This window comes from Coregonus clupeaformis, unplaced genomic scaffold (genome assembly GCF_020615455.1).
Source record: "Coregonus clupeaformis isolate EN_2021a unplaced genomic scaffold, ASM2061545v1 scaf2868, whole genome shotgun sequence".
Lineage (NCBI taxonomy): Eukaryota > Metazoa > Chordata > Actinopteri > Salmoniformes > Salmonidae > Coregonus > Coregonus clupeaformis.
In genome coordinates, this window is record NW_025536322.1 from 8,980 (window position 1) to 24,553 (window position 15,574).

General features: G+C 42.0%; 1 protein-coding gene across 1 annotated transcript; it reads right to left on the reverse strand.

Moving 5' to 3' along the window:
* Positions 1-4,873: 4,873 nt before the first annotated feature.
* On the reverse strand, positions 4,874-8,506 carry LOC123489209 (deleted in malignant brain tumors 1 protein-like). The gene is made up of 6 exons (XM_045219891.1): positions 8,370-8,506; positions 8,180-8,232; positions 7,776-8,054; positions 6,531-6,851; positions 6,339-6,427; positions 4,874-5,290 (listed from the first exon to the last, which is right to left on the reverse strand). The coding sequence occupies exons 1-6, from the start codon at positions 8,504-8,506 to the stop codon at positions 5,150-5,152; spliced, it is 1,020 nt and encodes a 339-aa protein (XP_045075826.1). The 3' UTR covers positions 4,874-5,149.
* Between the last annotated feature and the right edge of the window lie 7,068 nt (positions 8,507-15,574).

Genomic DNA, 15,574 nt, shown 5'->3' on the forward strand with positions numbered 1-15,574 from the left:
GCTAAATGCTAACAGGAAACTATACAGCTAAATGCTAATAGGACACTATACAGTTAAATGCTAATAGGACACTATACAGCTAAATGCTAATAGGACACTATACAGCTAAATGCTAATATGACACTATACAGCTAAATGCTAATAGGACACTATACAGCTAAATGCTAATAGGACACTATACAGCTAAATGCTAATAGGACACTATACAGCTAAATGCTAATAGGACACTATACAGCCAAATGCTAATAGGACACTATACAGCTAAATGCTAACAGGACACTATACAGCTAAATGCTAATAGGACACTATACAGCTAAATGCTAATAGGACACTATACAGCTAAATGCTAATAGGACACTATACAGCTAAATGCTAACAGGTCACTATCACAGCTAAATGCTAATAGGACACTATACAGTTAAATGCTAATAGGACACTATACAGCTAAATGCTAATAGGACACTATACAGCTAAATGCTAATAGGACACTATACAGCTAAATGCTAATAGGACACTATACAGCTAAATGGAGGAACTAATGACATTGGTATAATTGAACATTTATGTCCCACAACATCTAATCTGTCTTTGTTTTAAGAATTTAAAAACAAAACATGCTGTTGAAAAGACTATCAAAAGGTGTGTGTGTGTGTGTGTGTGTTTGTGTTAGTGCTGAGCAATTAGTGCTTTTTGAGGTCTGTTCAGTTTTGGTTCAATTACAAAAAAATAACGGTTTTCGAATTCAATATTTAAAAAAAACATGAAATGCATTATGAAATAATGGCGTTACAATGGTTTTAGAGCTTTTTTAATGGACATTTCAAAACCAAAAACAGTGAACATTCAATTTCCAAAACATTGAAAATATTCCATTGTCCCTGTCAAGGTCCACACTGGGTAGGGATCAATAGAAAAATAGGAAATCACTATGAAATCATCAAATATTTCAGTTGTGTATGTGTTCCTGTCATGAGAATGTTGTTATCTCAATGGTTGAAGTCAACTACTTCTTAAATCTTTGAATAACTCCCAGAGGTGTAAATCTCTAGTTTAAATGAATTAAACAAAGACCCCTTATTGGGCAGTAGGTTCATTCATTCATTTACTACAACCCTAAATGGGCCAATGAAAAGCTCCTAGCCCATATTTAGGCAACTTTTCTCTATAAGCTTGAAGAAGCAACCTAGTCGTCTTTTCCTGTGTCTATTTCACACTTCTTTTTTAAGACCCAAATAGTCTGTTGCTGAGCAAATATGTATCTTACACAGACACCTAAGATGGGGACATGTTCTTCAGTGTCTAGTTTCACATCCTGTTTCCTGCTAGCATAGATATGAAAATGAGCCAAAGCCCTTGTTTTTCTTCTAACTAAACTTAATACATTATCAGATTGTAGTTTTATGATTCTATTACATTCCTATAATTTTCAGGGTGTGATACTTTAGTCACATGAACACATTCCTCTATGTGTTCCCCATACTGTTCTGTCTTTAGTCATCCTATTTAGCTAGCCTGTCTAAGTATACTGCAGAACCGTATGAACAAATCGTTTAACTAGTTCTTCAGAGTAGATGAGGTCTACTTTCACCAACTGTCTCTGTCCCTCTCGTAGTTGTGTTGGGTACATTCCTCTGTCATGTGGTCTGTGTGTATCTAACCTAACGTAGCAGGTGTAAAAGTGTATCCACCCGTCCAGAGATCTGTATATAGTGACAAGATGCTCATGTCTATGCCCCTAACAATAGGAGTCGTTGTCCTGTGTGAGCGATATTCAGACCACCTCCAGATACATTAGAAAGCTGTTATTGTGATATGAAGATGCAGAATTCTTCTGTCTGTCTGTCTGTCTGTCTGTCTGTCTGTCTGTCTGGGGGAGAGGTCACTAAGGGTCAAGGTGCTGAACCTCCGGGCTGAGCTGATGTCTGGTGTCACTGATGGAATCACTAATGATCAATAACCCCTTGACCACTGTGAAATAAAAAACTGGAGGGGAAATCACACAAGACTGAGTTTATTAAAAGCATTCAGTGATTACATGGCAGTTTAGAGAGCAACAGGTCTTTATCTGGAAAGGGTAAATAACATAACAACAAAACATTATCTGAACTCACATCAACTATCCACTGAGTGTACAAAACATTAGAAACATCTTCCTAATATTGCGTTGCACCCCAACCTTTTGCCCTCAGAACAGCCTCAATTTGTCAGGGCACAGACTCTACAAGGTGTCAAAAACATTCCACAGGGAAGCTGGCCCATGTTGACTCCAATGCTTCCCACAGTTATGTCAAGTTGGCTGGATGTCCTTTGGGTGGAGGACATTCTTGATACACACGGCAAACTGTTGAGCGTAAAATACCCAGCAGCGTTGCAGTTCTTGACACACTCAAACCGGTTTGCCTGGCCCCAACTTCCATATCCTGTTCAAAGACACTTAAATAGGTTTTCTTGCCGATTCACCCTCTGAATGGAACACATACACAATCCATGTGTCAATTATCTCAAGCCTTAAAAATCTTTTTTTTAAAACCTGTCTCCTCCCCTTCAGCTACACTGATTAAAGTGGATTTAACAAGTGACATCAATAACGCTTCATAGCTTTCACCCAGATTCAACTGGTCAGTCTATGTCTGGGAAAGAGCAGGTGTTCTTAATGTTTTGTATACTCAGTGTAGAATTAACACTTGTCAACAATAACTTTAATGTCATTGATATAATACAATACAATATTCATTTATGTTACTTATTGATTGATTGATTGATTGATTTGTACAACACAATCTATTGTATATCAGACCTGCACTAAGTACTATACTTTCTCTGTAACCCACAGATCATAAGAGAATAACATCATTATCTCTATATACTACTAACATCATAACAATAATCTACATCCTAATCAATATCATAACATTTATAATCAATAACATCATTATCTATATACTACTAACATCATAACAATAATCTACATCCTAATCAATATCATAACATTTATAATCAATAACATCATTATCTATATACTACTAACATCATAACAATAATCTACATCCTAATCAATATCATAACATTTATAATCAATAACATCATGAGAGGTAAACAACACAACAATCCCCAACAACAAACCAAAATGACTTGAGAAAAAGTTGATCCCTTGATTTAAGTATGAACAGATGATTATAATAATACATGGACTAATAATGGAAACACTTCAAGATAAAGAATCTAAGAGAAACACTAAATAAGATAAAGACATGAAGACAAAAGCTAAAAGCAGCAATATATTCTGGAACACAAAACAGACGTAATTGAGCTACTCTCTAAAAATAATTAAAACCCCATGTTACCAAAACCCCATGTTACCCAAAACCCCATGTTACCCAAAACCCCATGTTACCCAAAAACCCCATGTTACCAAAAACCCCATGTTACGAAAAACCCCATGTTACCAAAAACCCCATGTTACCAAAACCCCATGTTACCAAAAACCCCATGTTACCCAAACCCCAAGTTACCCAAAACCACATGTTACCAAAACCCCATGTTACCAAAACCCCATGTTACCAAAACCCCATGTTACCAAAAACCCCATGTTACCCAAACCCCATGTTACCCCAATCCCCATGTTACCATAACCCCACGTAACCAAAACCCCATGTTACCCAAACCCCATGTTACCCAAAACCCCATGTTACCCGTAACCCCATGTTACCCCATTCCCCATGTTACCCAAAACCCCATGTTACCCAAACCCCATGTTACCCAAAACCCAAAGTTACCAAAACCCCATGTTACCAAAACACCATGTTACCAAAACCCATGTTACCAAAAACCCCATGTTACCCAAACCCCATGTTACCCCAAACCCCATGTTACCATAACCCCACGTAACCAAAACCCCATGTTACCCAAACCCCATGTTACCCAAAACCCCATGTTACCCAAAACCCAAAGTTACCAAAACCCCATGTTACCAAAACACCGTGTTACCAAAACCCCATGTTACCAAAAACCCCATGTTACCCAAAACCCCATGTTACCCCATTCCCCTTGTTACCCAATCCCCATGTTACCATAACCCCATGTTACCAAAACCCCATGTAACCAAAACCCCATGTTACCCAAACCCCACGTAACCAAAACCCCATGTTACCAAAAACCCCATGTTACCAAAAACCCCATTTTACCCAAAACCCCATGTTACCCAAAACCCCATGTTACCAAAAACCCCATGTTACCAAAAACCCCATGTTACCCAAACCCCATGTTACCAAAATCCCATGTTACCCAAAACCCCATGTTACCAAAACCCCAAGTTACCCAAAACCACATGTTACCAAAACCCCATGTTACCCGTAACCCCATGTTACCCAAAACCCAATGTTTCCCAAAACCCCATGTTACCCGTAACCCCATGTTACCCCATACCCCATGTTACCCAAACCCCATGCTACCCAAAACCCCTTGTTACCCGTAACCCCATGTTACCCCAATCCCCATGTTACCAAAACACCATGTTACCAAAACCCCATGTTACCAAAAACCCCATGTTACCCAAAACCCCATGTTACCCAAAACCCCATGTTACCCCATTCCCCTTGTTACCCAATCCCCATGTTACCATAACCCCATGTTACCAAAACCCCATGTAACCAAAACCCCATGTTACCCAAACCCCACGTAACCAAAACCCTATGTTACCCAAAACCCATGTTACCCAAAACCCCATGTTACCCAAAACCCCATGTTACCCCATTCCCCATGTTACCATAACCCCACGTAACCAAAACCCTATGTTACCCAATCTCCATGTTACCCAAAACCCCAAGTTACCCAAACCCCAAGTTACCCAAACCCCAAGTTACCCAAACCCCATGTTACCAAAACGCCATGTTACCCAAACCCCATGTTACCCAAACCCCATGTTACCATGGTAGCAAAAAACTAACTAAAAGGAATAATGGTGGTTGCAGTCACTCCTTTTAGATTTCTTCCAAGGTTCTAGAAAGATAAACTAATTCTGAACATGTTATTAAAATTAGAACCACTTAAGGTTTGTCACCACATTTTAAACACCAGTCCACTGCTGACCATAGATTTAAAACACAAAACTGACCTAAGATCAGCATGTAGGGTCAGCATCATTCTACTCCTACTCAGTCCCCTGGGCTGCTCTCTCCTCTCCCGGTCCAGCTTCAGCTCTGGAGCTCAGAGAGACCATCTCCATGGCATTGGCATCAACATAAAGATCCATGCTGCTCACCCTGTTCACTCTCTTCTGCCTCCTGGTGGTCTAGGGAGACACAGCACCAAGAGTGAGTGAGTCAGTCAGTCATGGACTAATAATGGAAACCCTTCAAGATGAAGAATCTAAGAGAAACACTAAATAAGATAAAGACATAAAGACAAAAGCTAAAAAGCAGCAATACATTCTGGAACACAAAACAGACGTAATTGAGCTACTCTCTTAAAATAATTAAAAACCCCATGTTACCAAAACCCCATGTTACCATAGGTTGCAAAAAAACAAACTAAAAGGAATCATGGTGCTTGCTGTCACTCTTTTTAGATGTCTTCCAAGGTTCTAGAAAGATAAACTAATTCTGAACTTTTCAGCTATTATTAAAATCCCGGTCTCTCGTTCTCTCTGTTTGTGTCTCTGTGTCTCGTTCTCTGCTGCGCGCCTCTCATTCTCATCTGGTTAATTTTTTTAAAAACATTTTACGTCATTTAGCAGACGCTCTTATCCAGGGCGACTTACAGCTAGTGAGTACACACATCATTTTTTATACTGGCCCCCCATGGGAATCAATCCCACAACCCTGGCGTTGCAAACGCCATGCTCTACCAATTGAGCTACATCCCTGCCGGTCATTCCCTCCCCTACCCTGGACGACGCTGAGCCAATTGTTTATTTTTATTTTTATTTTGTCATTTTAGCAGACGCTCTTATCCAGAGCGACTTACAGGAGCAATTAGGGTTAAGTGCCTTGCTCAAGGGCACATCGACAGATTTTTCACATAGTCGGCTCGGGGATTAGAACCAGCGACCTTTCGGTTACTGGCACAACGCTCTTAACCACTAAGCTACCTGCCACCCCGTAATTGTGCGCCGCCCCATGGGTCTCCCGGTCGCGGCCGGCTACGACAGAGCCTGGATTCAAACCAGGATCTCTAGTGGCACAGCTAAGCACTCACATGCAGTGCCTTAGACCACTGCGCCACTCGGGAGCCGAGTTAATCACACACCTTAAACACAGATATAGACCAATGTAGAATCTGAACCCTGCTCATAGACACAACATTTAAATGACTTGTAACGTCTGAGTAACTGTCTTTACCTTGTAGTACAGGTAGATGGTGGTGATGGCTGTCAGTAGGATCAGCAGCACTACAACGTGTCTGATGATGAAGGCTGGCAGAGGAGAGGCTGCAAACAGAAACACCTTTGATGAGGGGACTGGTCATCATCACATAGATCTGTGGGAAATCTGTCAATGACAAAGTTAGAAGTCTGGATCATGTTCAGTTACCTGTGACGGTGAGGTTGAGGAGCTCACTCTCAGAGGAGAAGTTATGAGAGAAAACATAATTGTCATAAACACAGCTGTAGTTCCCTTGGTGGGAGTCATCTGCAGCAGGGAAGAGGAAGGCAGCAGAGTGATTGACAGCTGGCTGGGTCTGGGTTCTGTTGGAGCCGGTGAACGTGAGGAGGAAGGAGCCTCCTGGGTACTCTGGCTGAGTGGAGCAGGTGATGGTGAAGTTGTAGCCCCTAAACACTTCGGGCCCCTGGTGGCCCCTGGAGACCCCTCCCATTGAGTCAGTCAGGAAGATATCAGGCTGGACCAGGAGATCTGTAACAATAAAAGAGAACAAGAAAAACCTCTTCAACTAGTTTCCTATAGATATGACAATAACATCAGCATGTAACAGTGCTAGCCACCCTCCCTCACACGGGCAACATGAGTAGTGGGCCTACAGTCACTGAGACAACATATGTTGATATCAGGCTGAAGCAGGACATCTGGAACAAGAGGAGAGAAAAAGAAAACGTAGCTCCTCAACTTCTTTCTTTCCTCATTTAGATATGACAATAACATGACATGTGACAGTGGTAGTGAGTAGAGTTGTTCACTGAGATAACACTCAAATACAAAAGCATTCTGCGATATTTAAGTTGTATTTGATTCCTACTTGACTGAGTGATTTATTTTGCAGACTTACAAGCAAAACAGTCATCATTAGAGGGGCAGAGGAAGTTGAATGAATAAAGGGAATCAGTGGAATATAAGATCATATATTGATATTTCCTGAGCAGATCACTTATGTTGCCTACCACTTCGTGGCTGAGCCAATGTTGCTCCTAGACGCCACGTCGAAAGTCACTGAACTCTTCAGTAAGGCCACACAAGCTACTACCAATGGTGGTCTGTGGATTGTATGGCTTTGTGTGATCGGATCCTATACACCTGTCAGCAACAGGTATGGCTGAAATAGCTGAATCACTACATTTACATTTTAGTCATTTAGCAGACGCTCTTCTCCCAGAGTGACTTGACAGTTAGTGAGTGCATACATTATTTTTTCATCCCTGCCGGCCATTCCTCCCCCTACCCTGGACGAGCTGGGCCAATTGTGCGCCGCCCCATGGGTCTCCCGGTTGGAGCCGCACGACAGAGCCTGGATTCGAACCAGGATCTCTAGTGGCACAGCTAACACTGCGATGCAGTGCCTTGAAACCACTGCATTTTTGGCCATAAAGTGTAGCTTGTTATTACCTGAGCAGATCACTGTGAGTCCAGGAAGGAGACGATACAATCTCCCACAGTCCCTCAGTGAAGGCTCAGACCCAGAACAGTAAACTCCAAACCCTCTAGTGGTGTTTCCAGGTAGTACTGAAACAGTGGAGCCACAACACAGCTGTCTACACACTACTGCAGCTACAGCCTCCTTGTTCCTGCCTTCAGCTCCCACAGTCCTCCACTCTCCCTGGTCGTACCGCTCCAGTCCACCAGCACAGCGACTGCCTCCTCCCACCAGCCTCACATCATCAGGCTCTGAGAAAAGAAGAGAGAGAGACAGTAATCTTACTATTTTCTCACTAAAACACACCTATATTGCCTCTCATATTCTTCACTCCATGTGAGAAACAATGTTGATTGAGTGACAAACTGTTTCTTACCTGAGCAGGTGAGTCCAACAGCATTACCAGGTAGGCAGGTATTGTTTTTCTGTCTGAGGTGTCACAGTCCAGGAGAAGGAACTCATTGCCTTTACACTGGAACTCTTTATCCCAGGTCTGACCCTCACCTTCTCCATAGAGCCCCCTGTAGAGCTGCAGGAGCCCCACAGCCAAGCTCCCCACAGACTACCTCTGCATCCTGCTGGTCAAAGTCAGCTTCCACACTGAGGCCCAGGACTGATTGGACTTCACCTCCAGTCTCCCAGAGCAGAGGCCAGCTCCATCCACAAGCTGCACAGACTCTGGAGAAAAGAGTTGGTTGAACATTCAATCCGTTTTGTTGATGACACTGTCAAGGACTAAACACAAATATGTTGGATAAAAGATTGTAGTTTGCTACAGTTGAAGTCAGAAGTTTACATACACCTTAGCCAAATACATTTAAACTCAGTTTTTCACAATTCCTGATCCTAGTAAAAATTCCCTATCTTAGGTCAGTTAGGATCACCACTTTATTTTAAGAATGTGAAATGTCAGAATAATAGTGGAGAGAATGATTTATTTAAGCTTTTATTTCTTTCATCACATTCCCAGTGGGTCAGAAGTTTACATACACTCAATTAGTAGTTGGTAGCGTTGCCTTTAAATTGTTTAACTTGGGTCAAATGTTTTGGGTAGCCTTCCACAAGCTTCCCACAATAAGTTGGGAGAATATTGGCCCATTCCTCCTGACAGAGCTGGTGTAACTGAGTCAGGTTTGTAGGCCTCCTTGCTCCCACACGCTTTTTCAGTTCTGCCCACAAATCTTCTATAGGATTGAGGTCAGGGCTTTGTGATGGCCACTCCAATACCTTGATTCTATACACCTGTCAGAAACAGGTATGGCTGACATAGCTGAATCCACTAGTGTCCACACACTTTTGGCCATATAGTGTATTGCAGTGCTAACTGTGCCACTAAGAGATCCTGGTTCGAATCCAGGCTCTGTCGCAGCCGGCCGCGACCGGGAGACTCATGGGGGCGGCACACCGTGGCCCAGCGTCGTCCAGGGTAGGGGAGGGAATGGCCGGCAGGGATGTAGCTCAGTTGATAGAGCATGGCGTTTGCAACGCCAGGGTTGTGGGTTCGATTCCCATGGGGGGCCAGTTAAAAAAATAAAAAATAAAAAAATAAAAAAAATGTATTCACTAACTGTAAGTCTCTCTCTGGATAAGAGCGTCTGCTAAATGACAAAAATGTAAATGTAATGTATCTTGTTATTACCTGAGCAGATCACTGTGAATCCAGAATGGCGACTAAACAATCTCATACACTCCCTCAGTGAAGACTCATACCCATAACAGTAAACTCCAAACCCTTCAATGGTGTTTCCAGGTAGAACTGAAACAGTGGAGCCACAACCCAGCTGTCTACACACTACTGCAGCTATATCCCTCTGGTCCCAGTCTACAGCTCCCACAGTCCTCCACTCTCCCTGGTCGTACCGCTCCATTCCACCAGCACAGCGACTGCCTCCTCCCACCAGCCTCACATCATCAGGCTCTGAGAAAAGAAAAGAGAGAGACAGTAATCGACTATTTTCTCACTAAAACATTGTTGTTGGATGACAAAGGGATAAGGGATATTTTATGTGTGTTACCTCATTTTTATAACCTAGTGAAATATGTTGGATAAAAGATTGTAGTTTGCTATGTTTGATACTGTAAGAGGTATAAATGGGTTCTTAGTCACTCAGGACAGGGGTTGGGAATAATGCAGGCAGGAGACAGGAATAAGTTCACTTCACTTTATAGAAAATAAACAGCTGGACATCCATCAGGCAGCTTCAGCTTCAGTAACATCTGAACTACAATGATCTGCCCATGCACATCTCCCTTAAACCAATATGACAAACACAAATATAATGTTTAAATACATCTAACATCTCTCCCTCTCTTTAAATGAAATGAAAAACACATAGAACATATGCAAATCTTGTATAATGTACACATTAAATCTCTCAGTATTACCAGTGTCTTACTTGAACAGATCACATGATGATAATATCCACCATTACAGTCAACAGGTCCTCTTCCTATGATGTCACACTTTGTAATAGTAGACTCATCTCCATAACAACTCCCTACAATGACTCCACTGATGTGACACTCTCTAATAGTAGACTCATCTCCTCTACAACTACTCCATAGTGAGACTCCTCCTCTTCCATCTTTAACCAGAGGTCCTCTAGATACAGCTATAGCATTCCCACAGCCCAGCTCTCTACACACAACCTTAACCTCTTTCATGGTCCACCACCCCCTACAACATTGACCTGACCACTCTCCTTCATAAAATACTTCCACTGTCCCAGAACAGGAACTGGTCCCATTCACCAGTCTGACTGAGTGTTCAGCAATAAACAGCAGAGAGGAAAACACAGTGGTGAGGACAGATTATGACAGGGCTTCTGTTATTCTAACAGCAGTAATGCTTTGTGGTTGACAAGTATTAGTAGTTCCATAAAACAGTACTTGTTATTGGGTTTTAGAATGGTGTGTATGGACACATTAATTTCTCCATGTGGGATAAAAAAGTTGACTAATATTGAACTGCTATAATCACTGTAGATTTATACTCTACCTACCTGGTGGACTGACGTTTTGAGCCTGGATATCAGAGAGAGAGAGAGAGAGAGATAGAGAGAGAGAGAGAGAGAGAGAGAGAGAGAGAGAGAGAGAGAGAGAGAGAGAGAGAGAGAGAGAGAGAGAGAGAGAGAGAGAGAGAGAGAGAGAGAGAGAGAGAGAGAGAGAGAGAGAGAGAGAGAGAGAGAGAGGCAGAGGTTAAATGAACATCAACATGACCTTTCATGATGTGCTGGGGAAGATAGGCTAATTGTTGGTATGATGCAACAACACCCATGTGTACATACACTATAGATGGAAATGTGTAACACTCTTTCCAGATGAGTTTATATCTAATTTATTACATTTTTTTGTCTGTTGTTTCAGAGGTCAGGGTCAGCTTGAGTGGAAGAGTAGAAAAGGTTTGGTTGTGATGACATCACTGGTGAGAATTCAGTGATGAAAATATATTCAGCTGACTGCATGTTAATCTGTCAGCCCTATCTCTTTGAAATCTCCCTCTCTCTCTCTCCCCTTCTCTCTCCCTCTCTATCTCCCTCCTCCTCGCCCCTCCATCCCTCTCTCCACCACTCTCTCCTCTGCCCTCCCCACCCCCTCCTTTCTGTCCTCTCTCTCTTCCTGACATATAGCATCAGGCCTGTTGAGCTTGACTCAGGTCTCAGCTGTTTATCCTCACGTCTCTCTCTTCACCTCCTCTAAACACCATTGGAGGAGAAGGTCAGAGGGGCGGGACCTCTGGCTTTCTCATCCAATGGGTTTTGAGAATGAGGCGAGGAGTGTGCAATTGAGATTCTCCCCATAACTGGGAAAGGGTGCCATAAAGCAGTGTGCACTGTATAGAGCTCGCCAGCTTGTAGCCTAAAATGAATGGGGAAAGACTAGGGTTTTGGGATAAACAGGTGTAAAATAAGGTCTGAGATGAACACAGACTTAGTAGATCTTATACGTTTTGTTCTATGAGATAATTTCAGTCAGTTAACATTACCTTTATGAATTATGAAGCCTTTATGTGTTGTTCTATGAGATAATATCAGTCAGGTAACATGACCTTTATGAATTATGAAGTCTTTATGGGCTTTTGTTTTCAGTTACCCAGAGGACCCTCTCATGTACATTATACCAGTAACCCTCTGGTCTCATGAGTCTTCTCAAGTACCCCCTGTGGATAGTCCAGTAACCGCAGGGGGTCCTAGTACCCCTGGTTGGGAAACACTGCTAGTGAATAGGGTAACTTTGTCTTCCTGTCATACTGTTAAATGTCCACTAGATGGCGGGGTTTCATCCAGTCTGGGCCAGGGTTGCACTACAGAACTAACACTGCTGAACCAGGCCTACGGTGGAAAACAATCCTTTATCAAGGTAATGATTCCATTCATATCTATCCAGGCCTGTATTCATTTTTATATAGTATTTTAGATCATAATGAATAACATTACATGGACAATGGGAAACTGATCCTAGATTTGCAGTACTCCTATTTCTTTCCTGATTGATATGGCAAAAACTCACCACACGCACATTACGTTAATTCTCCTAATTGGCTACGTTAATTATCCTAACCCGCTACGTTAGTTCTCCTATCCTGCCACGTTAATGATCCTATCCTGCCACGTTAATTCTCCTAACCTGCTAAGTTAATTATCCTAACCTGCTACACTAATTATCCTAACCTGCTAGGTTAGTTATCCTAACCTCCCACATTAATTATCCTAACCTGCTACATTAGTTATCCTAACCTCCCACATTAATTATCCTAACCTGCTACATTAGTTATCCTAACCTCCCACGTTAATTATCCTAACCTGCTACATTATATATCCTAACCTCCGCAGTGGCGTATTCATGGTTGCCAAAGAAGCAGGCTTCCCCAAAAATGACCAAGAAAAAAACATATAAAATAATGTATCTTTCATCTCTCTGTGTTTTATCATTTTCCTTCGATTAGCAAGAGGATGAATATACCTCACCGGAGAAAGCATCTGAGCGAGTGAAACGGTGCCCCTCTGTCTCTGTATGTGTAGGCCATTCTATCTGATGCTATCTGGTTAAAAAGAGTATGACTTTGCTGCCGCCCTGTAGCATTGAATGCAAGGGAAGCCAGCGAACATTTGGCCTCCCTTGATAATAAAAAATAATAATAAAAGCCAATCAACGTTGAGCTAAACTGTGAATGGTCCTGGCACTTACCCAGAAATAAATAAAATAAAAATATGTAGCCTGATTAGCCTACTCCTGTCTATACAGAAATAAATAAAAGCATTCAAAATAGGGTACTAAAGCATGATTTGGCCACAGAGGATCATTCATTAGCTTCTTTAAAATATATATATGTTGTGGATTGTTTTAAATCTCATTGCCTACTGTCAGAAGGAAAGGCAGCGTGCGCTTAATGATCGACAGATAATTGTTGAGTTGAGACTGTTAGTGAAAAGCAGAGGCCCAGCCAGGGTATATCGCAATATTTCCAAATACAATCGCGGGGAAAACATAATTTGGAAAGCAAATGTCTATTGCTGTAAAGAGAAGGCAATGAAAATACTTTAATCTTTCTTTTTACATAGTTATCAAAATTCTCAACTTAATTGAGCGAACAACGTTAAGGCCTATCTTATTGGCACAGCAGAGAGTATCATTGTTGGGACAGTGCCACTTAAAAGTTCTTTTTCTGAAAATAATGTACGATTTAAAGTTAATTTCCTGCAATTCTGAACGTTTTGCCATGGGGCATAGAGAAATGTTGCCGTTCTGAAAGCTAAGTTTGTGCACATTTTTGCCAAAAGTGTGGAGGTAAATGTTTGCCTTTGTAATATGCTAACTGATAATCAATGGGTCTAACCCGGTCGGTAATCCGACCATTCTTACTACAAGACTAATTTACCAATCTATAAAATGTTGCTGTCATGGGCTAGTTGAGTGACTGCTGAAGCACAAATGTCTAAATGGCACCTTTGTATTCTATTATTCTAACTCAACAGTAAGCTGATACCCGACTAACGGTTTATAGACCAGACAATGAAATGATCACAACTGATCTGGTTGTACTATGGCTTTCCCCCAGTAAATTTACCCACACACCACTACTGAAGTTAATGAATTGCATCTAGGTCCATATTTTTTATAAATCATAGCCCAAAGGTGGTTTATTAAATTCTTCCAATTTTTCATGAATTTGTCAGTCAACTGATATCATCATAAATTTTTTTACAAAATCAAGTCCTTTGGGATCATTCTGACTCAACTCGAAAAGCATCTGATTCCTCCTGTAGTATTTTGATAGGACCTTCATTAAAAAGTCTGCCAACGGTATAAATAGTTGATAGAACTGCAATATAGAACTCAGATACAGACAGCTGTATTTGTGGGTATTCTCAAAAGGTAGTTATTCTAAGGCAAATCCTAAAAAGTATTTATTTGAATCCAGGGGGACCTGTATCAGTGATTTAGACCAGATAAACAGATCACCTGCAGAAATGAAGAACCCACGTACTCGCCTGGTAATAACTGGTTATAACTAGGTATGACCGTGTACACAATCAAAATGACCTTGCATATATGTTTAGTTTCAGTCACAACAGCTCATAAGTCTGTCAGTGGGATGAATACTTGTTGAAACTGTAATGCAGAAACCAGCTCCTCTAAACGTACACATAGCGCTGTATTGGTGGGTATTCTTGAAGAATAGTTCGTTATTCCACGGGAAATGTTATATAAATACCATCATTTCTATAATATCTTCCAATATAATACAATAAATCCCAATCAAATCCGTCTGTTTAAGATAGAGATTAGTTTTTTTGCATGGGCTGCATCTAAATCTACTTATCCGCCTGTATGTCTGCCTTCCGTATCGAAAAATCACCATAGGTAGAGAGAAGACAGGCTATGTGCACACAGCCCACAAAATGAGGTGGAAACTGAGCTGCCCCTCCTAACCTCCTGCCAAATAAACGATGATATGAGAGAGACATATTTCCCTCAGATTACAAGGACCCCCAAATACTTTGAAAACAAATATAATATTGATAAGCTCCCATATCTGTTAGGTGAAATACAGCACACACAGCTCACACTCTCCTACACACACCAGCTGGCTAAGAGTACCCTAGTGGAGCCACCTGGCTGAGAGGACCCTAGTGGAGCCAGCTGGCTGAGAGGACCCTAGTGGAGCCACCTGGCTGAGAGGTCCTAGTGGAGCCAGCTGGCTGACAGGGCCCTAGTGGGACCAGCTGGCTGAGAGGGCCTAGTGGAGCCGGCTGACTGAGAGGGCCCTAGTGGAGCCACCTGGCTGAGAGGGCCCTAGTGGAGCCAGCTGGCTGAGAGGGCCTAGTGGAGCCGGCTGACTGAGAGGGCCCTAGTGGAGCCGCCTGGCTGAGAGGGACCTAGTGGAGCCAGTTGGCTGAGAGGGCCCTAGTGGAGCCGGCTGACTGAGAGGACCCTAGTGGAGCCACCTGGCTGAGAGGGCCCTAGTGTAGCCACCTGGCTGAGAGGGCCCTAGTGGAGCCAGCTAGTTTATATTTCATTTACAGTGTATTGACCGACGGCCTATACAGGTCAGGACTGATACACTCGTATTTTTTGTTTTGTTTGTTTATAGTTAAATTATTAACATTTCAAATGTCTTTCTCTTTTTAAAATGTTGTGTGTTTAAAGTTTACTGTTTGTGATTGTTTATTTCACTTGCTTTGTCAATGGTAACATATGTTTCCCGTGTCAATAAAACCCCTTTGAATGTTACTGAGAGAGAGAGCGTGAGAGAGGGGGAGGGGCAAAA